This window comes from Carex rostrata, chromosome 20 (genome assembly GCF_964058835.1).
Source record: "Carex rostrata chromosome 20, lpCarRost1.2, whole genome shotgun sequence".
Lineage (NCBI taxonomy): Eukaryota > Viridiplantae > Streptophyta > Magnoliopsida > Poales > Cyperaceae > Carex > Carex rostrata.
In genome coordinates this window covers 1,208,548-1,232,026 of record NC_135937.1, presented here as the reverse complement: position 1 = coordinate 1,232,026, position 23,479 = coordinate 1,208,548, and the positions used below count along the sequence as shown (strand labels likewise).

At 36.1% G+C, this 23,479-nt stretch overlaps 2 protein-coding genes, 2 long non-coding RNA genes and 1 pseudogene across 5 annotated transcripts; 2 read left to right on the top strand and 3 right to left on the bottom strand.

Moving 5' to 3' along the window:
- The first annotated feature begins 5,610 nt into the window (after window positions 1–5,610).
- On the top strand, window positions 5,611–7,266 carry LOC144572499 (uncharacterized). The gene is made up of 2 exons (XR_013517742.1): window positions 5,611–5,800; window positions 6,689–7,266. It is a non-coding gene; the product is annotated as an uncharacterized LOC144572499 (long non-coding RNA).
- A 1,967-nt stretch (window positions 7,267–9,233) lies between these two features.
- Window positions 9,234–11,364, bottom strand: LOC144572413 (uncharacterized). The gene is made up of 3 exons (XR_013517727.1): window positions 11,119–11,364; window positions 10,038–11,068; window positions 9,234–9,617 (listed from the first exon to the last, which is right to left on the bottom strand). It is a non-coding gene; the product is annotated as an uncharacterized LOC144572413 (long non-coding RNA).
- A 271-nt stretch (window positions 11,365–11,635) lies between these two features.
- Window positions 11,636–14,246, top strand: LOC144572727 (DNA-directed RNA polymerase II subunit RPB7). Its single transcript, XM_078322398.1, has 6 exons — window positions 11,636–11,836; window positions 12,764–12,929; window positions 13,058–13,108; window positions 13,492–13,557; window positions 13,670–13,738; window positions 13,999–14,246. Exons 1-6 carry the CDS (start codon window positions 11,721–11,723, stop codon window positions 14,062–14,064), a joined length of 534 nt encoding a protein of 177 aa, XP_078178524.1. The 5' UTR covers window positions 11,636–11,720; the 3' UTR covers window positions 14,065–14,246.
- Window positions 14,247–15,131: 885 nt separating this feature from the next.
- Window positions 15,132–18,095, bottom strand: LOC144572788 (protein S-acyltransferase 24-like). The gene is made up of 6 exons (XM_078322459.1): window positions 18,054–18,095; window positions 17,355–17,432; window positions 17,160–17,258; window positions 16,967–17,045; window positions 16,283–16,431; window positions 15,132–15,557 (listed from the first exon to the last, which is right to left on the bottom strand). The coding sequence occupies exons 1-6, from the start codon at window positions 18,093–18,095 to the stop codon at window positions 15,132–15,134; spliced, it is 873 nt and encodes a 290-aa protein (XP_078178585.1).
- LOC144572091 (pyrophosphate-energized vacuolar membrane proton pump-like) lies at window positions 17,160–21,945 on the bottom strand (annotated as a pseudogene). Its single transcript, XR_013517676.1, has 9 exons — window positions 21,364–21,945; window positions 20,738–21,125; window positions 20,490–20,576; window positions 19,780–20,110; window positions 19,055–19,465; window positions 18,893–18,952; window positions 17,853–18,762; window positions 17,355–17,432; window positions 17,160–17,258 (listed from the first exon to the last, which is right to left on the bottom strand). The product of XR_013517676.1 is annotated as a pyrophosphate-energized vacuolar membrane proton pump-like (transcript).
- Between the last annotated feature and the right edge of the window lie 1,534 nt (window positions 21,946–23,479).

Below are 23,479 nucleotides of genomic sequence, written 5' to 3'. Positions count from 1 at the left end.
TTCTTTGATGAACTAGTAAACGAATCCCGAATTGTATCAAATTTTATAATGGTGAAATTAATATGGCATTCTTTCATTTTAACGGTTCCGATCGACTAAATGCTAATGTTCGTATTCGTTCCTTCACAACCCCACACAACAAGGGTTCAAGTCCTATGTATATTATTATATGGCACAAGTCATCAATGCATCATGCATGATTGTATAAAAAAATTCAATAGTCAAAATGACTTCAAAATGAAATATCAATGTCAAATAATTAATTATATTATCACATAAATTTTAATAATATAAATTACATTAATTTTCATCAAAATTACATTAATGAAATATCAATGTCAAATAGTACCTATCTGCTGTTTAATATTATTTAAGTAGAATTTGAAAATTAAATAAAATTTCTATTAAATAATTAACTTATATTTCTAATATGTAATTTTTTATATTTATTTAAACATAACCATATGAAAAGATTTTCCAAATAAAAGAAAAAAACTATCTGGATCGGTTTTATTGCTAAAAACCGATCCAGATACTATCAGGATCGGTTTTTAGCAATAAAACCGATCCAGATACTATAAGGATCAGTTTTTAGCAATAAAACCGATCCTGATACTATCAGGATCAGTTGTTCTAAACAACCGATCCTAATAGTCAACTATTAGGATCGGTTGTTTAGAACAACTGATCCTGATAGTATCAGGATCAGATTTTATAAAAAACTGATCATGATAGTTCACAAATTAGGATCGGTTGACTAAAAAATCCGATCTAACTAGTTTTTAGGATCGATTTTGTTCAGAAAACCGATCCAGATAGGTATTAGTATCGGTTGTTTCATATAACCGATCCAGATAGGCCGATCCTGATTCATGTTTTTCCACTAGTGTGATCAAAATAAACTATGAAAGAAAAGAAATTAAACTGGTGATAACATGATGATGTGAACTAATAAATTTGAGATATATATTTTTATATATTATTAATTTGTACACACAATTAGTGTAAGGATTAGTAGAAGAATAGATAAAATTGGATTAGTAGATGAGAATGTAGAGAAAATAGTGATTTTTCATATTAGTGTAAAAATAGTACTGTTAATGTAGTGCTACCGAATTAGTAAAAATATTGTTTGGATTTTGCATTTTGAATAGTGAAGTAACTGAACTGAGAAAAAATAGTGTTACTGTGGTGCTATTTACTGCTAATAAAGACGAAAGATAGTCAAGTGAGATCTGAAATGAATTGCTACAATATGGAGATGACAATAACGACGTCAATTTTATTAGATCGAGACTGTGATGATGGAAATTCAAGAAATAAATATATTTTTTCTCTATCTTCACACACGCAGTGGCGGAGCTAGCTCATTATTGGAGTAGACAACTATGTACTCTTGGAAACTAAAAATTAATTACTCCTATATAGATTAATAAGGTTTGCCTATACCTAATTTCTCACCTGTCTATCTCTGTTTCGCTGTCTAATTCTGCAACAGTCTGTTTAGAAGAATAAAGAATCTGAGCCCGAACTCGTCGTGTATAGAGCACAATTCAGAAAAAAAATCTCATCAGGTGGGACTTGTCGGAAGAAAAAAGAACATAACAATATATAGCAATTCTCAGGAGTAAAAACATGATTTGGAAAAAAAAAAAAAGAAAAAGGACAGTTCAGGTGGAGACGAAAAGATAATTATGGAGGTGATTCAAATCCGTTTAGAAAAAAATAACTCGAACCCAATTTGCCCAGGAATGCAAATCAGTATTATCTACCTACTTCTGACTCAAATCTTGACTACGTCACTGTACACACAAAAATAATAGTTATTTCAACATTTACAAAAAAAATAAAAAAATAGCGTTGTTCTAACTATTCTAAATAACAAAATATGTTATTTAGATGTTACAGCTATTTCAAATAGTAACTATGTTCGAATTGGCTATTATTCTCATCAATGTAAAGTTGGACCGTCGATCAATATGAACTCGTTAGCAATATTATGTATTCTGGGATGCATAAGTATCATGAACCCTGTTTAATAAATAAATTTTATAATATTTGAGATACACGTGTCAGGTCTTCAGAGATTTTCTCTCTCTTAAAGTCCACGTGTCCGGTTTAAATAAAAGTACACTTGTCTACAGATGCGCTAAAAATTGAAAGTGCATTTTCATTGTAATTTACGTTTCAAATTTTACATTATTTTTAAGTAGTATGTATCAAGAAGTCTGGGGAAGCGGAAGTTGCAATATGCTTAGCCTTAGTTCGTTGTTATTGTTTCTTGCATTACAATAACATGTATTCCGATAGAAAACAATTAAAAGTAAATAGCTTGTTTTCCTAGATTGTCTCCTTAAATTGCTCTGAATCTCTGAATCCTAATGCTGATTTTGTCGCCAAAATAAATCACACCATTGAATCTCATTTTATAAAATGTTCAAGTAATTTTTTTTGTAAGATAATTTAAGAGCACTGGAGTATATTATGTAGCTGAACCCATGTTATGTAGCTGATATAATTAAAAATCAAATTTAAGTATTTAACCATGTGGTCGATATGTTCATGCAAAGGGGAACAATTTGGGTTGAACGTGTTGGAAAAATATGAACTAACCAACTAATTTAAATCTGAATTTTAATCAATAAAATAAATAAAAATATATTTAAAATTTAATCAAGAATATAGAAATTAAAACTTTGTTACCCGGAGCTGCAAAATGCGGACCTAAGGCAACTTCCCGTCCTAAGCACAGGAATAATCGGTTAAGACTGCCCCAAGTTACGCCGGTATTCCTCTGCCTGCGGGCGCAACCGTGGTAGAGGTTGATGTAGCTTCTTTCAACAATTATAGCAGAATTATATTTTTATTTATAAAGAATATATTTGTTTGTGGGAGAATAGAAATTGAGTGAGTTTATGATATATGGAGCTAACAGGAAGAAGAGAGTCTATGAATTATTGGATGATTGCTCTCCAAATGGTATGTGCTATTTATAGGCAAAATCATAGATATCAATCAATTTGTGCATTCATGACTCTTAAAAATAATATTCAATATATTACCGTTCTTTTGTTATTAAGAAATTGAACCGAAATGCATCAATGGAAATGAAACGGTAATAAATGGTAATCATGCATGCTGGCAAATTAATTTCATTGCTTGCGCAGCTTAGTGGATTGAATTCGGGTAGGGTACGGGTACCTCGGGTACGGGTAGGGCGGGTAGTCTGGTAGGCGGGTACGGGTAGGTCGGGTAGGGTTTTAAAAAAGTGTACCCTACCCGTTTCAAACCCGTGCCCGTCCCGGATAACGGGTACGGGTACCTCGGGTACGGGTAGTCGGGTAGGGCGGGTAGGGTACGGGTATTTTTTTTTTTTTTTTTTTTTTTTCTGTTTTTAATATTATTTTTTTCGGCGGCAAAATAATTTTGAATTTTGAATTTAAAAAAAACGGGTAAACGGGTAAAGGGTAATGGGTAAACGGGTAAAAGTACACGGGTAAAAGGGTAAAGTAGGTTGGGTAAACGGGTGCGGGTACGGGTAAAATGGGTGCGGGTAGACGGATTTCGGGTACGGGTTGGGCGGGTTTTTTCCCGAATCATTGAGTCCGGTCCGTGTCAAACCCGTACCCGTTTACCCGCCTATACCCGGGCACGGGTACGGGTACCTCGGGTAACGGGTACGGGTCGGGTAAAACGGGTCATACCCGTTCGGGTAAAAGCAAACCACTACTGACAGCAGCTGAAGCAAGCTAGCAAATTAATTCAATTGATTGTAGCACAAATGGAAAGATTTATTTCCTGCGCAAGGTGCTCCAAGCCTCCAAGTTATTATCAATTAATTCAATGAGACAGCTTGCTCTCTATCATATCTATTTTATTTGATTTTCTGTGGCGGTGGATAGTAAGTTTCATATATAAATTGGATTAATCAAATGATTCACCATTAGCTCCATAATTCATAAAATTAAAACATTAATATTAACATAAATATTTATTTAAATAAATTTTGTGTTTTCAAAATATATTTCTAACAGAACGCACATCAGACTCAATTTGGATCCGATGAGTTACGTGACCATTCAATTCGTTTTGGGAGTTGTGCATGCCAGATCTGCACAAATATTAAAGTGAATATTCGTAAATATTGAATCGGAGTGCACGAATATTAAAGCAGAACGGACGAATGCAAAATTCATCGGACTTAAATTTGAATCTGACATGCATCGGACTTAAATTTGAATCTGACATGCATCAGACCCAAATTATTTCTCGTGCAAAGAGCAAGCAGTTTTTTTTTTTTTTTTTTTTTTTTGAAGAATCAGGCAGCGGCTGCCAGATTTGTGTATTAAAATAACAGAGTTGTACAACCATCATCCCTAATCGTCTGGGACACAGTGCCCTGCATACAGTGACATGTACATAGTACACACAAAGCCATGCACAATACATCTATGAAAAAACAGCAACCCTACTACAGTTTTTGCAACACTATTAATTCCTAGTTACTAAGTACCTAACTGCCTATATACATCAATTGATGATGTGTAATTGATGATAATACACAATTGTTACATCCACAGCAGATTCGGCTATGTAATTTTGACTTCTAAATAACTGATATAATCTGCTCCATGCCATTACTCCTCTAGTTTTCCGGACCTTGCATTTATAATTTCAATTTTGAGGCCCATTTATATTCGGGCCTATTCAATTGCAACATAATGAAATACTTGTTGGGTTGGAGGGGCTTTTTTTTTTTTTGAGAGAGAGAGAGAGCCCTTGAGCCGTTAGACGTGTTGGGGTGGAGTTAATTGGTTCTTCAGTACTTCGTTTCCTTCGCTAAATAAATAGAGAAGTGCTTCCAGAGGAAAATGTTCGAATTCGCATCCTCCGAGATATCTCAAACTTTGAGTGTTTTTTTCCTGGAAAATCTCAATCGTTCAAATACGTTCTGCACGAATCTCAAATCACAAATAATACTGCCCCTACGCTATCCCTGAATAGGCAATTAGGCACTGTACATGTCGGTCACGCAAAAGTTGACATAGCTCAGAGGATACGCACTCAAAATGTTCCTCATGTTTCCTCAAAAAAAAAAAAAAAAAAATGTTCCTCGTATTTAAATTATAGGAAAAATTTCTAGTGTGCCTGTACAAACTTTTAAAATAGTCAATTTATCTATAAAACCACCATAATATTTAATATTCTCAATAAAAAAATATTTTTTTCAATTCTCTTTGATTTAATTATCTTAAAAATTTAATTAACAAATATATCCTTTCATTTCAAACCCTTTTCTTTTCTCTCTTCTTCTCTCCTTTCTCCTTCGCTCTATTTAATTAATTTTGTGGTTCCCTGTTTTTGATCAACTGTGCTCCATACAACCTTCGCATAAGCATCAATCATGCACAGATATATATATATTTTTACGGAGTTCATATTTAGTAGAAATCTGTAAATATATATATATATAGAGTGATGCTTCTGTGGAAACCAAATACACAGTGATAAATTTGTTTAAACAGATCAGAACCGTCCATTTAATTAAGGGTAAATTTGGTATTCCAAAGTGTACCCCTGTTAGTCTAACGATTCAAAGGTACTCTGTTAGCCGTCGTAGCTCATCTCTCTCCCCTCTCGACAGAAGGCGTTCGAGATCCGCCGCCGCCTCATCTCCTTCTTGTTCTCTGCCATCCCCGACCCGGCGCTCTCCCTCTCTCTCGTTCACGGGACAGCTTCACCATTGCTTGCTCCGTTGTCAATCTTTGTTTCTCCCCCTTGCAAGGAACCCTAAGAGCACGTAAGTTTCTCTCTCCGTCGCTTTGCCTGATCAAAATTAGAATTGAGAAATAATAGAAAAGTTTCTCCACCTCACAAGAAATCCTTTTGTGTCGCTCTTCCTCTCTCTAATTGCAATACCGAGAAAGAACATAAAAGTTAGGGTTTTAGTAATTCAGTAAATTGGTGTCTTTCTTTCAAAATTTGCACGAATTAGTTGGTTTTTTCTGTCAATTTCAAGAAAACTCAGCTACAGTTGCCAGTGAGTATGAATGCAAACTCTGGTACACTTACTGGTATGAATGGAGTATGTCTTCATGTGGAGACATCAATTATTTTATTAATTCTCTTTTATCAATGATGTTAATGTCTTGTACTAGTAGGTGCTATTATCAACCTACTATTATCAATTTGATGTAACGTCTTCATGTGGTGATTCTAAGCTTTACTCTAGTACACTTGTTTTTTTTTTCAAACTATGGATAAAAAATATATTATATTGCCAACACTGATACGCACTGGGTTTATATATTTTTTCCATTGGAGACATCAATTGAAGTACTATTTTTTTTCCATTGGTACATTCTGGTACACTTACAATATGGAGACATCAATTGAGATACTACTTTTTTTTTCCAATGGTTTAGAATTGTAAATGCTGGTGCATGAGTTAGCTTGCACCCACTGTTTGGCTTGAGATAACATGGGATACAAAGGAAAGAAATTAGTGTTTTAGTTTGACATAAATAATTGAGAAAATCAGACAGTTAGAATACATTTCTTTTTAGTTTTTATCAACTTTTACCTTTTTAAAAGCCTAGCTAATTTCAAAAGAAGTATGCTTTGAAATATTTTTTCACCAATTTCACCAACTATTTAATCATTAATTCGTTTCACAAATTTTACTTAGTCAGGTTTATTGAGTCTAAGAAATTGGAGAGGCTAAAGGATTCGCAGGAAAAACACTCGCTGTCGATATCCCAGTTGCAGAAAAATGAGTTACGGAAACAGGAGCTCAATGCTGAGCTAAGCAAGAGCAAGGAGTTTATGAGAAACCAAGACCAGCTGAAGAGAAATATTGATGACAATTTGAATTACCGAAAAACAAATCTGAGGTAGATCAACTTACCTGTGAATTCGAGTTGCTGGAGGAAAAGGCTATCTCGTTTGGTACCATGTCAGGCATAGAAGCTGATCTTAAGAGGCTGTTTCAGGAAAATGATAGACTTCTTTCTGAGGTAGTTTTTTATTTAATTTTCTTTTTCTAAATCTTTCAATACAATGGTGATGCTGTCTTTGCTATTCTCTTTTGTTATTTTTAGTAAGTTGTTTGACATGGTTGAACTGGGCTGTTGGTACAATTAACAGTACCGGACTGGTACTGGTCAATTTATCGACACAAGGGAAGAGGTGCTGGTTAATGGGGACCCAAAACAGCAACAACAATCACAGGGGCAAAAACGGCATTTGGTCGAAAAAAAAGGAAAATAACAGGGGCATAGATAACACATAGTCTGACAAGATAGGAAGAACCGTACCGGACCGGTACGCATGATGTCTGTCCACTAAGGCGGAAGAAGTATTGGTACAGCAGGTGAAGAGTAATACCGGTACGGTCTAGGTAAAACTGGTAAGAAGGAGGGGCGGTGTCAGCAACAACTTGGAACACAACACTTGCTCAAACTGAAGATGTATATATCAAGAGAGCAATTGATGGAAAAGAGTGGGTACCAATCTGATGCAAGCAGTCAGCCACAATGAAGTGAAGAGCCAGGGGTCTACTTTGTAAAATTCACAAGTTTGAAAAAATTTCTTTTCCTAGTAGCTTTTACTGTTTTCAATTTTTTTATTTATTTTCATTAAGCTCAACAATGTTGAGTATTTTTTTATTTCTTGTAATGGATGGATACAAACTTTGTAACCACATTTATCAATCAAATATGGCCACGAGCCTTATTTTTCCTCAAAAAAATCATATCTACCTTAGTTTGTGTTGGATGTCAGCTTTAGTATGAGACATATCATTGAATTTCATTGAAGATGCCAATTCAGACATGGTAGTTCTTGATGCAAAATCTATGAATGATATTGATTCAATAATGTTGAATGTAAGTGAAGTCTTTGAGGGAAGGAAGATGAAAATAGGGATAAGTAGAAATTCAGCATAATCTATTGCAGTGTATATTTTGTTGGTAATGTAAGATTTAAGGCAAATGTTTAGTCTTAATTATGGAAGTTAGAACCTTTTTTTTAATATCCAACATTAAATAAAAAATAATACAAATGTCCAAAATATTGTGATTTTTTATTTTCGAAAAAAAAAAATTGTCAGAGAATTTATGGAATTCGAGTTATTTTGTCAGAGAATTTATGGAATAAGATTTTCATAAAACAATTCAAAGCGTAGGTTCGCAGAAGCACCAAATGTAAATTTTTAGCGGAGAAGCTTTTTCCCTCCTAATTTCCCAATTTTTCATTCCCAAATTGAGAACTACCCGGCCCACAACATTTAAATGTATATTGCAGAATAATGTATTTAATTGTAGAAAATGTATATTGTAGAACATGTAAAAAATGTATTTAATTGTAAAATTGCATATTAAAGAAGAGTAGACTTAAAATGCACCATTGGTTTTGTGCCTCAACCATACCTCACGTCTCTATCTCCACTTATAAAGTTCAAACAGTCGATCCGAACCGTTCATCTTGTTCTACATATTAAAATGTGCTTAGAGACCATATAATCAGAAGCAGAACTGGAGGCATTGCTTGAGCAGGTGGAGGAAGAAAAAAGGCATCTTGGTAAACGGTGAAAACTTCTCCAGTAAAAGCACATAAATTGTATTACTTTATTCTTGCTAGTAAAAAGCATGAGATTGAGAACTTTTTATATTTATTAGAACAAGGATTACCTCATAGTTGTATTTATCAATTTAGCAGAACATATAACCTGGCTTATTTTTTATTTCCTACTCTAGTTTACACAAACTAGAGAAAATAGTTCAATGTAAAAATGGAGTATGTGCTTGGAGGGCTTAAATTTTTGTAGACACATGCATGGAGTATGCGCTCGAAAATGTAAAATTGCAAAGAAAGAAAAGGTCAATGATTTCTATATTTTTGGTCGGTTTTTTTACTTTTGGACTGTGTCATTTTTATCCATACTTTACATGAACTTTTAAATCGAAACATATCAAATTTATGTTACTTAAAAAATATCATAATTTGAAACTTCCAAGACGCATAATTTCAGGACGCATAATTTAGTGATGCTTACTGAGGAACATTGATTTAAGGACACCCTATGCAGTGGTTCATAAGCCAAACTCACAATATCATAATTTGAAACTTCAAAAATATCATAATTCGAAACTTCCAGGACTTCACAAGCCAAACTCACAATATCACACAATCTGGCAAACAACCATCACTCTGGCATACATCAAGGATGTAAATGAAGTAGGAAATTCCTCGAGCATTCACTTGATTAATAACCATAAATCTGGCAAAGCAGAATTGTCCATGTATACAAGAAAGCCTCTCCAAAATGCCTCTCAAATCCAAATCTCTTAAAACTCAAGAATAATAGATTCCTTAGTGACAAAGAATAGGGAACAATTAATAATTGTAACAGCCTCAATTAGACATAAACCTTCACAAAAATATTATACAGCAAAAGGAAATCAAAATTAACTGACAACAAAAGAAGAAACTACTAATTTCCAGTCAAGGCACTGGCGAGATCAATGTTCAAGCCGGGTCTCATTGCCCTCCTTCCTACTCCCACCATTGCCTTTTCTCATCGTTGCTGTAAACTCACTATAATCTATCTGTCCATCCTGTAAATAAGTAATTCAAATAAGTTTAGTCAAAAACTGTTGTATATAAAAATCTCTAGAGGAGATAAAAAAAATAAAGCTTATTGAATAAACAATTCGTATTAACAAATTAACCTAAACTTTGGGTCAAACTTAATTGTAAAATGATGAGTGGTTCATGTAGAGTAATGGCAATTCAAATATTAATTGAAGAAAATTCTCCTGATTTGTGGTAGTAACTCAACCTGATACAACTTGGAACAAAAGGTGGCCATGACCCAACCCAGAGAACCAGTCTGATTTGGAATCAAACCCGAACCAACCCAGTAATTTTGAAAAACCAATTTGACATGAATCTGACCAAACGTGAATATGAATGACCTGAAACATGCATCCATCTAAAGCTATAGACAACTTGAAATCAATCTGAATTTGAACTACCTCAAACCCGCGTCGACTGCAAACCAGGTGATAAAGACCCCATGACCCGAAAATCGAAAATGTGAACCGAGATGACCGGTATTTGGTACTTGTGAGTTTTAATTGCAATCCGAGAAGATTGGCTATCATCCAACCAGTAACCGAGATAACCTGGAATCCATGTCAATCTGAAGTTGACTACCTGAATTCAATCTAGTTTGAACCCAAACAACCAAAAACTCATGATGATTTGAAGCTCGATGGTCCAAAACTTGAATCGACCCGGACTCAAATGATCCAAAACTCAAAAACAGACCTTAGTCAGATGACCTGAAAGCTGACTTGACTCTCCTGATTGCCACCTCTTTTAAACCCAAGATATAAATTGGCATAGAGCCATAGATTGATTTATTAAAATCATATCTTCGAAGAAACACTTCTTAGTGCTCCTTTTTTCTTTTTGAGGGATACAGTTGCTGATATATAGAAAAATATATATATTTCCCCTTATAAACCAACAGTAGGTGTTATTTGCAAATATGAGATAGTTTGAAAAGTTTCTTGTGTGTTAGTCGCAAATTGAGAAATGCGGGGTGTTTCGAAAGTAGATTCAATTTGCAATGATATTCTTATTGTAAATTTCTGGGATGTTAAAAAACACACATTGTATTATCAATTCTGTCCAGGTTTGTGGCGATTTCTACAGGAACTGTGTACTGTGTCTATTATGTAAGTACTCTTTTCAGTATAATTAATTAGAAAAGATCTGTAAGTACTCTTTCCAGTACCTAAGCTAGAGATTACAATTTTGGCCTACAATTGGTAGAACTTTTGACCTACACCAATATGAGATCAGTTCTCTTGGCTAAGCCTCAATCACCCTTTATTGCATAATTAGGCCACTTTCCCGAATTAAACCTCAATTCTTGTTTTTTTTTTTTTGGTAAAAGTTGTGAGTAAAAATTTAAACTTGACAGTAAAATTAAGCTAAATATCAACCTATGCCAGTCTCAACTTATCCCCAAATTGTGCAATTGAACACAAGACAAGATCTTGAGGCGCTGGTGTCAGAGAGAAGAAATAAACTATATTTGTTACTGACCTTGAGGCGCTGGTGTCGGAGAGAGAGACATGAAGCACTGGCGAAGCACTGGAGTGAGAGAGAGAGAGTAGGGGGTGGCTGAGGGAGGTGCTCGAGCGAGAGACGCGAGGGGCTGGTGGAGAGTGAAAAAGCAGGAGGGAGAAGAAGACGGGGGGCTAGACGGCCGAAGGAGAGGGGTCGCGGAGGGGTTTGAGTTTGGGCAGTGCTCGGCGAGTGAGAGAGCGGGAGAGAGAATCATCGGGTTTGGATTTTGGCGAGTGAGAGTGAGGGAGACGAAAATTTTAATTGAAAGGGTAAAACGAAAGAAGAAGACGGTTCATTCCAAATAAGACGATTTTGCCCTTCTGCACAAAACTTCCGTTAATTTTAACGACATATCCGGTGATTTATTAAATAACATGGACCATCCGATCTGAAAAAATGAACGGTTCTTCCACAGAAGCATTTGCCATATTATTATTATAAAAGAAGAATTGAACCTAATCCCCCACAGTTTGATGTTCTTCCACATCGTGTTACTTCGGGCCGTCTCACCTCACCGTGTTAGAGAGAAAGAGAAAGAGAAAGAGAGAGCGAGCGAGAGCAAAACAAGAGAAAGAAAGATGTTCTTCCACATCGTGTTAGAGAGAAAGATACAGCTCCACCCGCGTTACTTCGGGCCCCACCTCCGCGAGAAGCTCGTCTCCAAGCTCATGAAGGAGGTCGAAGGCACCTGCAGGTTTACCCCCTTACCCTACTTACGCTCTTATATAATCATCATTTTTCTGTAACGACCCTCAGCTCAAACAGGCACAATCAACACAAATTGAACAAAGAATTTCTTATATTTTATTGAACCAGTACAATGGCTACAAAAGGATGATACTAGTAAATGGATACAAAGAACGAAACAAGGAAAGTAAGAAATTGAAATTATCAGATAGCAAAGAATTTGAATTGGAATGAAGGAAGGCTGTAATTCAATTAAACTGGTAAATTGGATACAAGGGATCGATAAAGTAAAAACTGAAAAATTGTAAATATCAGACAACAGATTTCATAATAATCATAATATCTAGACTAATTCTTTTTATATAGACGAAGCTCTTTGAGTTGGAATCAATCCAATCCGTCGGTTGGATTACTTGATTGAACCTCCGCTTGCCATCTCAGCACTCCCGTGGATGAACTCAGCGCCTCCCTCTCTGAACATGTTGGTCCCACTTTACAGCGCCTGTATATCACACCAAGCGCTTCAACGATCGACTTCTCTGAATCAAGCTCTGGCCCCACAGTCAGTGTTTCATTTGGTTTAATTATTCTGCCCGATGCTTCCTCTGCTCTTCCCGTTCTGCCCGAATACCCTTCTTCTCTAAGCTTGTTGACCAAGTCCAAATCAATTTGGATTTTTTTCCCCAATTTAACCTCAGTCTGTGACATTTTCTCTCCAATCCTCAACAATCGCCATTCTATTCACACTCCTAAACCCTAATTTTTCTCTGCTTCTAAATCATCACAGATAATAATAATAGCTACTTGCAATCGTTTTGGAACTGCTCCTATGCTACTAAACCCTTCACCAATATTACTAAAAAGTTTTAAATTTATTACTCAACTAGATGCATTTTTTTCATTTCTTAATTAATATTGTACTTTCCCTATGCAGTGGGAGGCATGGATTTGTGGTGGCTATTACTGGTGTAGAGGATATAGGTAAAGGGCTTATAAGGGAAGGTACCGGTTTTGTCACCTTCCCAGTTAAGTACCAATGTGTGGTGTTTCGTCCCTTCAAGGGAGAGATTCTAGAGGCTGTTGTCACCATGGTTAACAAGGTTCATCCTTTCTCACTCTCTCTCTATCTCTCCATTTTGTATCCCCCACGCCCTCCTCTTAATTCCGTTAAATGCAATTTGATACTTGCTGAATGTGTTTATATATATATATATTTTTGGATTGTCAGATGGGCTTCTTTGCGGAGGCTGGTCCCGTTCAAATTTTTGTTTCAAATCATGTAAGTGTGTTTCTACCAAGAGCTATGTTGTCTCTTTGTACCTTGTCTTCACTGGCACTATTACTTCTATGGTCATATCTGGTGCCAGAATGCACCGATGAAACCCTTTTTAGCTATTTTTTATGGAAATGTACTGATCACCTGAACCTGCTTCTTAGTAGAATCTCTCTAGTACATAAAACTGTGCCACTGCATATGTTATTTCAGCATTATTTTCTTGTTTCAGTATAACTGGAGTTATATTAACAAAGGAATATGCTGTACAATTATATTATATTTTTAAGAGGCTTGAGGACAATATGGGACACTGATATATCAAGATAAATTTGTGCCTTCATGAAACATTCTTACCTAATTTATCAGCCCCCCATTGCTTTCTGCAGTTAATTCCAGATGATATGGAGTACCAAGCAGGGGACATGCCGAACTACACAACGTCTGATGGATCAGTAAGTTTACTTTTTATTACATTAGTTGCTTTTTTTTTTTTATGTGTGTGCATGTGTGTGTTTGTGTATTTATATTTTGGTCACTTAATTAATTTGCATTGACATGGTCCAGGTCAAAATTCAGAAGGACAGCGAGGTTCGCTTGAAAATCATGGGCACCCGTGTTGATGCCACTGAAATTGTACTTTTTTATGTTACTTTCTGGCACCAAACTTGTACTCTACCAACAGTCTTGAGGGATACACCTCTTTTTGGTCAGATTTAAATAACGTGAACCATAGAAACAGAGCCAACAACAAAAATAAATTAATATATATATATATATATATATTATTTTTTGAGAATGAGCAATTCTGAGTTAACACAATTAGGATGTCTGGCCTGATGCATCCTCTATTTTTCAGAGATGGTATCCTGTTAATTTTTGTTCTTTGGGTGCAGTTTTGCATTGGCACAATAAAGGATGACTTCTTGGGAGTAATTAGCGACCCTGGTGCTGCCTCATAGACCCTCTTTAAACGTCTCATTAATTTTGTAAATTTTATGTTTAAGGCCCAAGGACATTTTCTTAAATATGTTTTTAAACCACCTAGCATGAGGTGATCAACAATTAGATACTTGTTCTGTAATGAGCTGATAAACTATTAGATACCTGATCTCCAAAGTTAAAAGTTGTCACTGAGAACAAATATTGCAAAGCTATGTTACTGCTTGCCTATGGTTAATTTAACTGTCGACTCTCCACTGCCTCTGCCTCCCAAGAACGTGTGCCATACCTCTTGAATTGTCTCTGCAGGCACCATGATTTTATATTGGATACCTTTCTCCAAACTGCTGTTACAAACAGGAGATGCAAAGTTGTTTCTCTCTCACATCAAATATGGTATGCAAAGTTTATTTCTGGATGCATGCGGAAGACCACTATATAATACATATATGGTATGCAGTCGCATATGCGAATTTTAATACGGTTACAGTCTGAAGCTGAAGCAGCACCAACCGTCCAAGTTTCCAACCTCAAAGATGACTGTAGTAGAACTGGTGTATTTTTCTCCCTTCTTTTTGGTCTATGTACATTGTACGTAGAGAGGTTTAAGTGCGTGATGGGCTGGTTAATTCTAAGGTGTTCTTAAATAGGAGATGAAGTTTGTTTGACGTGTTTGATCATGTATGCAGACATCTTGTCTGGTGCTTCTTAGATATGCCTTTACTAAAAAAATTTAGGAAGTATTATGTCATATACACCGTGGGGTACCAACCTCTTGTCTGGTGCTGCTTAGATATCTGCCTTTAAAATATCTAAATTTTGTTCGAAATATAAATATTACAACATCCAATGAATACTAAATGCGAACACATGCAGAAAGCAACTATCTCATTCTTATCTAAATATTGTGCAGAACACATGGACATCAGAATCAGAGTAACATATAGTGTCCAATTTTCAGTAGAACTGGGAAAAAGAGATGCAGACAAACACCAATTTGAAAAATCCTGTGATACTTTGACAATCTAAACCTAAGTCAAAAACCAATAATACAACCCCACCTAATTTATATATAATAAAACAAAAATCATACAGGCAGGGCCGACCTAGCATGGTGCCTTGCGCCATTCCTCCCAAGCCCCAACCCCAACCCCAACCCAAGCGGGGCTCCATGGCCCGCTTCAGGTTTCCCCTTCCCTCCTGATTGACTGTGGCCCTTACAGCCATGTCCATTCGTATGACAACGGTGTTGATGCAACTGAGCCTGGTCATCACCGTTGGCGGTGTCGGTCATCTGAATCATGCCAGCAGTTGATTCCTCATCAGAGGCGGGTCCCGCAGTGCGGTGGTCGGGTCCTCGTTCAATGTCCTCATGATAGCCCTTGATGAAGAAATCAGAGCAGTTCTTGCGGATGCCATGGTCGTAGGGGTTCCAGAACTTTCCGCCGGCCCCACGTAGATAGCTATACCGCATTTGGTTTGCCATTTCATTTGTAGTTATATTTCTAGCAATCTGTTCATCAAATGAGCACAAGTTTTATTATTCTGCAGTAGGAAAATCAACAGCCAGGAGCACTCTGGCATAAAAGACCAAATTTTATTAATTTATTGACATATGTAAAGTGGAGCCTTTGCAAAGGAACATTAGATCAAGAGAAGTTGATTAGTGCTGTTTGGCTAACACATTTAGGCAGAAGTCACTGACATTATGCATTTATGTGTTCTTTCTATATTGATGATTCTTTTTTTTCCTTTATATTTATTTGTTTATTGGCATTAATAAATGCATTAGTATGTGCATGTTCAGGGGTGGAGACTAGATCTTGTCTTATGGAATCAACAAGGTACAAGAGAAATAAATAATCTTTTAGAAATAAGATTTTCGTGAATAACACAGTAAATGAATATGATATTAATCTGGGAAAATGCTCAAAAATCATTTGGGGGTCAAATTAGAGCTATTTATTAAAAATATCATAAGAAACATGAATCACTTTAAATAAAAATTAAATTTTGCAAAACATGAGGACTCAAATGACCCCCATTCCCATAACAACAGGATTCAATCACTAGTTAAATTGCTTTTTAATGGCAAAATAAAGGGAACACTTGCATACTTCTCAATTCTCATAAACAATTTACTATATCATTACTGACAAGACCATTTATTGCAAAACCATTTATTACATAAACACACTAGTGACAGAGAAAAATCAAATTAAGAAGAATATGTCTTACTTGGGATGCTTGGACCATAGTTAGAACAGCAACACCAAAAAAGAGAAAAAGATCCATAATCAGGAAGGAAAATGCACCAGGATGGTTACTTGCAGAATAACTCAGCCATGTACCAAATGAACCAGCTGCAGCTGGGTCTTTCACAATCCCTTTCAAATACAGACAATAGCAACATTTGCAAATTAATACATGCTATGGTAAGTGTACAGAACATAATACTTTAAATTCAGATTATGACTTGTATATTACTACAAGGGGCAGTAACAAACCAGGCATTAACTTCTTTTTTTACAAAATTTATTTATGATCATTTTAATATATATATTTTTTTTAACTTCAGGCATTGGGTTATAATATATTTTTATTGTGATTGTTGTTATTATTTTGTTGCCAGTAGTTTTTCATAGACTACTTATTTTTAAAAGCAATGAAACAAATATAAACAAATAAAATATAATATTTGAAACTCCAAATTAAAATCGAATAAAACAAAATTATAACATAATGTATAATGAATACAGTGGGATACCAAATTTGTGTTCTTTGGGTCTCAATGTTTCATTTCATTTAGACCTTTGCTTGGTTTATACCAGTATCAGAACAGCATGAGGATCAGGTATGGCAATTCTAGTTCAAGAACTATTGCAAAGAAGTAAAGAAAAAAGGATCTCAAAAGGAGCTTACTTATAAGAGCTACTGTGCCAGTAATGATCATGGCAGAAACTTCTAATATGAGAAACACAAAGAACTCCCACTTATTTTTCTGCAATTACAACCAAACTAAGATCAGCAAATATATGGGTACAAAAAAGAATTAGACAACTACAACAGCCACAAGTGCCAAATTGAATCAGAGATCGAGGATACAATGAGATACCTTGCCTATACAATTAGAAACCCAAGGGCAGTGATGGTCAAACTGCTCTACACAACGATCACAAGTAGAACAATGCTTTGATCTCACTGGCCTGACAATCTGAGAAATTTATATCATCAGTAAATTCAGAAGAAAATTTACCTCTTCTCATAGAGAGAATGGACAGAGAGAGAGCAAGAGAGAGAGAGAGAGAACCTTGCATGTGATACATAGCTGGGACCAGTTCCCAGCCAGAAGAGCTGGATTCTCCAGCTCCGTCTTTAGCAAGGGTTCCTAAAGCATGTTTAATTATAATTGGTTAGTTTAAGTTATTGAGACATATTTAACTCAATGAACTATGAAACTCACATCATCTCTTATGTTTTGTGAATCCCGTGTATTCATCTTAATAAATCCTGGATCTTTCTGTACGAATGCAACATGAAAGTCAGTACCTACCACAAACACTTCTAGAGAAAACTTATTTAAAGGAGTCAACTGAATACCTACTCATAGCTTGTTGAAAAGCTATCGTTTGTTTGGTGCTGGTATGTAGGTTGACTAATAGTAATTAAAAGGATATTATTTGCTTGTGCAACTTTTACCCAACCAAAATTTCATGGTAACTTTAGTACTTGATAACCACACCAGCTGGTTCAGTACTGATCTAAACACTGCTAGTATAATCATAGAATGAAGGTCATAAGCAAATACCTGCTACACTTGTAAAACATGACTAAACCAGCACTGGCCGAAAAAACCCCCAACCAAGCAAATAGCCCAAAGAAAGCCGCTAAATTCAAAGTGTAGAGGCCTTCACAAACAGAAATTTCCCTTTCTTTTTTCTGTGGCTACACCACTGACCACACCACATTATAATTCTCGGCTAGCTTGTGAAGAGATAATATGACTCACCAGTCCAGTCAATGAACTTACGACCCAAAAACACTCGATCATTGACTCATTGCAAGTACCTAATTAATTAGTAAACCATTTTAACAAAAACACATCAGAAATCATAATTACCAGAATAACTTGCTTAAAAACACCTGATTTTTTTACCCCCAGTGTTTTAAGAACAAATAAAAGGGCAGAGCCCAAATTGTTTTATTTTATTTTTTTGTATTCCAAAGACCAAGTCAAAAAATCAGGTCCATTTTCCTTATCAAGCGAAGACAGAGAGAAGTAATGCTTTATTATCAATAATCATAAGAACTTATCTAGCAACAGAAAAAAATTCTCCGCTCTTTGTCCAAATTAGCAGATGAACAGGTAGCGTAGGTCCACAATATCAACTAACGCAACAACTGTTAAAAAAAAACTCACGACTTTTACTGAACAAACTCATTTAAATAACTAAGCAAAAAAAAAAAAAAAAAAACATATGTAGCCATCATGGTGCTCTTTGGTTCCTTCTCTACAAGTACTTGAAGAGGATACCACCGTGTGTAGCGAAAAAGGGAGCAAAGACGAGAGATTCTACAGCCATGAGCTTGATTAGGATATTGAGAGAGGGACCCGATGTGTCCTTTAGGGGGTCACCAATGGTGTCACCAATCACAGCAGCCTTGTGGGGGTCAGAACCCTTGGGGCCAAGTGTCCTGGCATGTTCTGATGCTCCAGCCTGAACAAGTAGAAAAAATTGTAAACCATAGAATTTGTAGCAATAAACATAGTGGACAATAGTTATTTATTTAATTTTTTCTAAATTTTGAAGAAAAGAACAAATGTGGTCATTGTCAAGCAAAATTTACCTCGATGTACTTCTTTGCATTATCCCAAGCACCACCGGTGTTGGATGCAGAAATAGCAACCTGACATAAACAAGCATAAACAGATGTAAAAAACCAAAGCTCACCAAAAAACTGAAATCCAATGAACACAAGAGCTAACATGCATGAGAGACGAACACAGACCTGAACTCCTGAACAAAGTGATCCTGCCAGCACACCAGACAAAGTCTCAACACCAAAAAAGAAACCAACAATAAGCGGAGTGAGAATAACCAATGCACCAGGAGGCATCATCTCCTTGATTGATGCATCAGTTGAAATCTTAACACAAGTCACATAGTCAGGTTTGGCAGTTCCTTCTATGAGACCAGGGATTGTGTTGAATTGACGGCGAACCTCTTCAACCATCTCCAACGCAGCTCTGCCAACACTCTTCATTGTCATGGCAGAGAACCAGTATGGAAGCATGGCACCGACAATTAAGCCAATGAACACCTTAGGGGTTAAGACATCTACAGTTGTGATTGCGGCACGGCTCACGAAGGCTCCAAAGAGGGCAAGGGAGACGAGTGCAGCTGAGCCAATAGCAAAACCCTGGAAGGGCAATTTGATGAATTGCCAAGTAGACAACATAAAATGCTTTTATTTATGTGTGTACCATCTTTAAATGTTTAGCTGCTGGCACATAGGATGATAGTACATGTTCCTTATAGCAAATAGCACAAGTTGGTTACCGTATTGGTATGAGCCGGCGTCATTGCACTTAAATAATACCTGAACTATATATATGGTACTTATTTTTTTTTTCTTCTTCTTTGTTCAGACTTAATCTTAAAGCTTAAATTCAAATCAAGAAATGTGATTAAAAATACAATATCCAAGAAAAGATAAGCTTAAATCATTAATACCTTGCCAATGGCAGCTGTTGTGTTTCCAGCAGCATCAAGTGCATCAGTCCTCTCTCTAATCCTATGGCTCATGCCAGCCATTTTAGCAATACCACCTGCATTGTCACTGATTGGGCCATATGCATCAATGGCCAAACCAGTGGCAATTGTACTGAGCATGCCAAGAGCAGCAACTGCAATACCATACATTGCTGCCAAGCTGAAGCTGACAAATATGCTCACAGCAATGGCAAAGATTGGGATGATGACAGATTTGTAGCCTAGAGCAAGACCAAATATAACATTGGTGGCCGCACCAGTGCGGCAGGAGTCAGCAACATCTTGCACCGGGCTGCAACAGGGAGGAAATGTCAAAATTGACAGAACTAAAATATGGCAAAATCAGTAGCAAAAAACAGCAAGTAATGTAGAGTGACAAGAGTGGATTTAGGTAGCAGCTTATTTAGAGGTCAAATTGGTACTCTATTTACGTTGCTTAATGGAGTGCTTAACAGAAGATCCTCTTAAATTATAAATTGATGCAGTATTCTGTATTGTTCAGTGACATTACAGAAAGATGAAGAGGACTTGGAGCATTTTTAGGCTATGCTTAATATCTTAATCTAGGAAGAAAAATAAATTAGCAAAAAAATTCTGTTCTATTTGTAATTCCATAAGCATATTATACAAGCTAACTTCAGTAAAAATTAGGATCATACATATATCATTACCTGTATGCATTGCTTGTGTAATACTCGGTAATGAAACCGATGACTAGACCAGCCCAGAGACCTACAGCCACACAGAAGAACAACTCCCTACAAAATTTATTATGTACATAATATGAGAAGACTATAGAGAACATTGCAAAAAACCAGGCTGTAATTAAGCCAGAGCTTACACTGACAAGTGATATGTCAAGCATGGATACACATTACAATTGTAAGGAAAATTTTAACTCAAGAAGCCAAAGACATACCAGTTTTTCACAGTCTTCTGCACACCAAAATTGAAGATGGTGAAGCTTGATGGGAGAGCAACCCAACTAACAATAGCAATTCCAACAGTCATGAGAACTGTTGAGATAATCAACTGATTCTTTAGCCCAGGCTCGATTGACTCGACCTCTTTAATCTCAAAAAAGTCAGTCGCGAAAAGTGTGGTTATCAAGCAGACGATGATGCCCATGGAGCTGATGAGAAGTGGGTACATCATGCCAGTGAGGTCATGGTCAATACCAAAAGAAGAGATTGACTGATTGAGGCAACAACCAATGCTGCACAGGAGGATTCCGCATAGGAGCCAAAGAGGTCAGAGCCCATGCCGGCTATGTCTCCAACATTGTCCCCAACATTGTCAGCAATGACCTGGTATCAGAAACATTCATCATAGCAGAAATTTAGTAAACGATATCAAGGGTTCTCATATCGGACAAACTTATTTTCAGTAAATCACATAAAACTATGAGATGAACCGGTGCCAATATGGCATTGACCTTCCCAATACATACCACAATATTGTAATAACAGTTCTAACTGGTAAAAGTATGGGTACACAATATGGTAGTTATTTATAATAAAGTAAAAGGAACAAAGAGAAACTTACAGCTGGGTTTCTGGGATCATCTTCTGGTATGCTCCTCTCAACCTTCCCAACCAAGTCAGCACCGACATCTGCAGCCTTGGTGTAAATCCCTCCACCAACTCTTCCAAACAAAGCCATCGACGACCCACCGAGACCATAACCAGTAATTGCCTCAAACAGCCCCTCCCAGTCATCCCCATAGTAAATCTTAAATAGATTAATTGCAACGTAAAGCACCAAGAGACCGTTAGCGGCCAACAAAAAGCCCATGACAGCTCCAGAACGGAAGGCAACAATGAAGGCCTTGCCAACCCCCTTACGTGCCTCGAGAGTTGTGCGGGCATTTGCATAGGTGGCAATCTTCATGCCAAGAAAGCCAGAGATCAAGGAGGTGACTGCTCCTAGTAAAAATGAGATTGTGCTGAAGATAGCAGTTGCAAGAGCTGGCTTGCAGTACTTGTCTTTGTTGTATGTGCAAGGTTGGGGCTTAGTGCTAAAGCCCTCAACAGAACCAAGGAAGAGAAAGATCAAGACAGCAAAGACTCCCATGAACATTGTGACATATTTGTACTCGGTGAAAAGGAATGAGGTTGCTCCTGTATAGAAAGATCAAAATTAAGGAATTTCTTAGATTTTTTTTATAGAAATTGAGAAAGTAAATCAGGTCGAATCCAGGTGTCCGAGTGATAGATGCACTAAAAAGGTTCTAGTATGAAATATCAATTACTCTTAACTATCAGCTGATTTTAGTGTGCTTAATTTAAATTTATTTTGTTTGTACAAGTTCCATGCAGCAGTGTTCTACACATACTATAACAGTGTTGTGCCTTGTGAGTTGTCAATTTTGGTCCTAGCAAAACTAAAAATAAAATGCACTTCCCTTTAAACAGTAAATATCACTAGTAGTCTCACTCTCAAAAGGTTATTGCAGTAACCCCCACCCCTCCAAAATTTATTTTCTGTTGATGGTTATACACAGAAAACAATGACAAAGAAAGGGGTGCGAAGTTTTTGTTTTTTTTTAGGGGTTAATTTGCTTTTTATGTTTTAAGAGGATTTAATCACATTTTGACTTGCCATAATAATAAAACAAGAGTAACATTCCTTGGGCTTCTAGAGAATTTGTTACCAGAGGAATAAGAAAGAGACAGAGGGCATAAAGGTAAATATGTTTTTCTAGGTAAGAAAATAACAAAAGAAGCTTGTGGAGCATCTCTTATAATCAGAAAAGGCCAATGTATGGACCACAAGCTACAAATCAACTTAATATATCTCTTTATAACTTGTAGGTTGAGACAGTCTTTTGCTGCGGACTCATGACTAACACTTTATCTCTGACCACCCAATAAATATCTTCATTCAAGGCTTATCGCGATTCCGTTTAAAATCATACGGTCTTTCGCTCTTTTCGAAACATAGAATAAAATATCCCTTTTTCAAAAATTTTTTTAACAAAATATCTTCATAGACGATACAATACTTATAAAATTAATTTTAGACGGATATGAAAATGTTTACATACCGTGATCTGTAAATGAGAGAATTAATAAAGGCAGGATCCAAGGAAATCAATTTGAGATACGAATTATATATAATTAGTAGAATGGACTTAGATCGTAAGTGGGAAAATCAATGTTTCGATATAAGTGCATGAATTAAATAGCCGAATACAAAAGTACAAAACTTGATTAATTAATATTCATATATGTTTCTTTTATATATATTTTTTTTTTGAAAAGTAGTGGTTATACCACCGATTTCATTGAAATCAAACATACTTGATATGGTACCCAAATTAGGTACCATAACCAAATATGTAAAGGTCTACAACAATAACGTGTCAATAGCAAAAGATAGAAAACATACAAAAAACAACCAACAAGATAATAGAAATTACACGAAACAATAACAGACTACTAAGTAAACAAAAACAAAAGCTAAACAATTAGCAGAAGAAAAGACTACTAATCATAATCCAGTAAGTCTTCATCCGTCAATTCTTCTCCAGACATTTGACCTGGAGGGCTGCCAGTTCCAGAAACCTGGGTTGACTCCTCTTCCTCCTCCAGTATCTGATCTGGGAGGTTCTTAACATCATATGGAAGCATTAGACTTAATTTCAAATATGAGTTTTCAG

Bases quoted from the DNA above. Each gene is read 5' to 3' on its own strand.
- LOC144572788 (XM_078322459.1), bottom strand. From the start codon at position 18,095: ATGATCGAGTGTTTTTGGGTCGTAAGTTCATTGACTGGACTG. The intron at 17,259-17,354 runs GTTCTCTCTCTC...TAAATTTCTCAG, and splicing joins AGCTATGTATCACATGCAAG to ATTGTCAGGCCAGTGAGATC. The intron at 17,046-17,159 runs GTATCTCATTGT...TTGTAATTGCAG, and splicing joins TTTCTAATTGTATAGGCAAG to AAAAATAAGTGGGAGTTCTT.
- LOC144572727 (XM_078322398.1), top strand. From the start codon at position 11,721: ATGTTCTTCCACATCGTGTTAGAGAGAAAGATACAGCTCCACCCGCGT. The intron at 11,837-12,763 runs GTTTACCCCCTT...TTCCCTATGCAG, and splicing joins GAGGTCGAAGGCACCTGCAG to TGGGAGGCATGGATTTGTGG. The intron at 13,739-13,998 runs GTACTTTTTTAT...CTTTGGGTGCAG, and splicing joins GTGTTGATGCCACTGAAATT to TTTTGCATTGGCACAATAAA.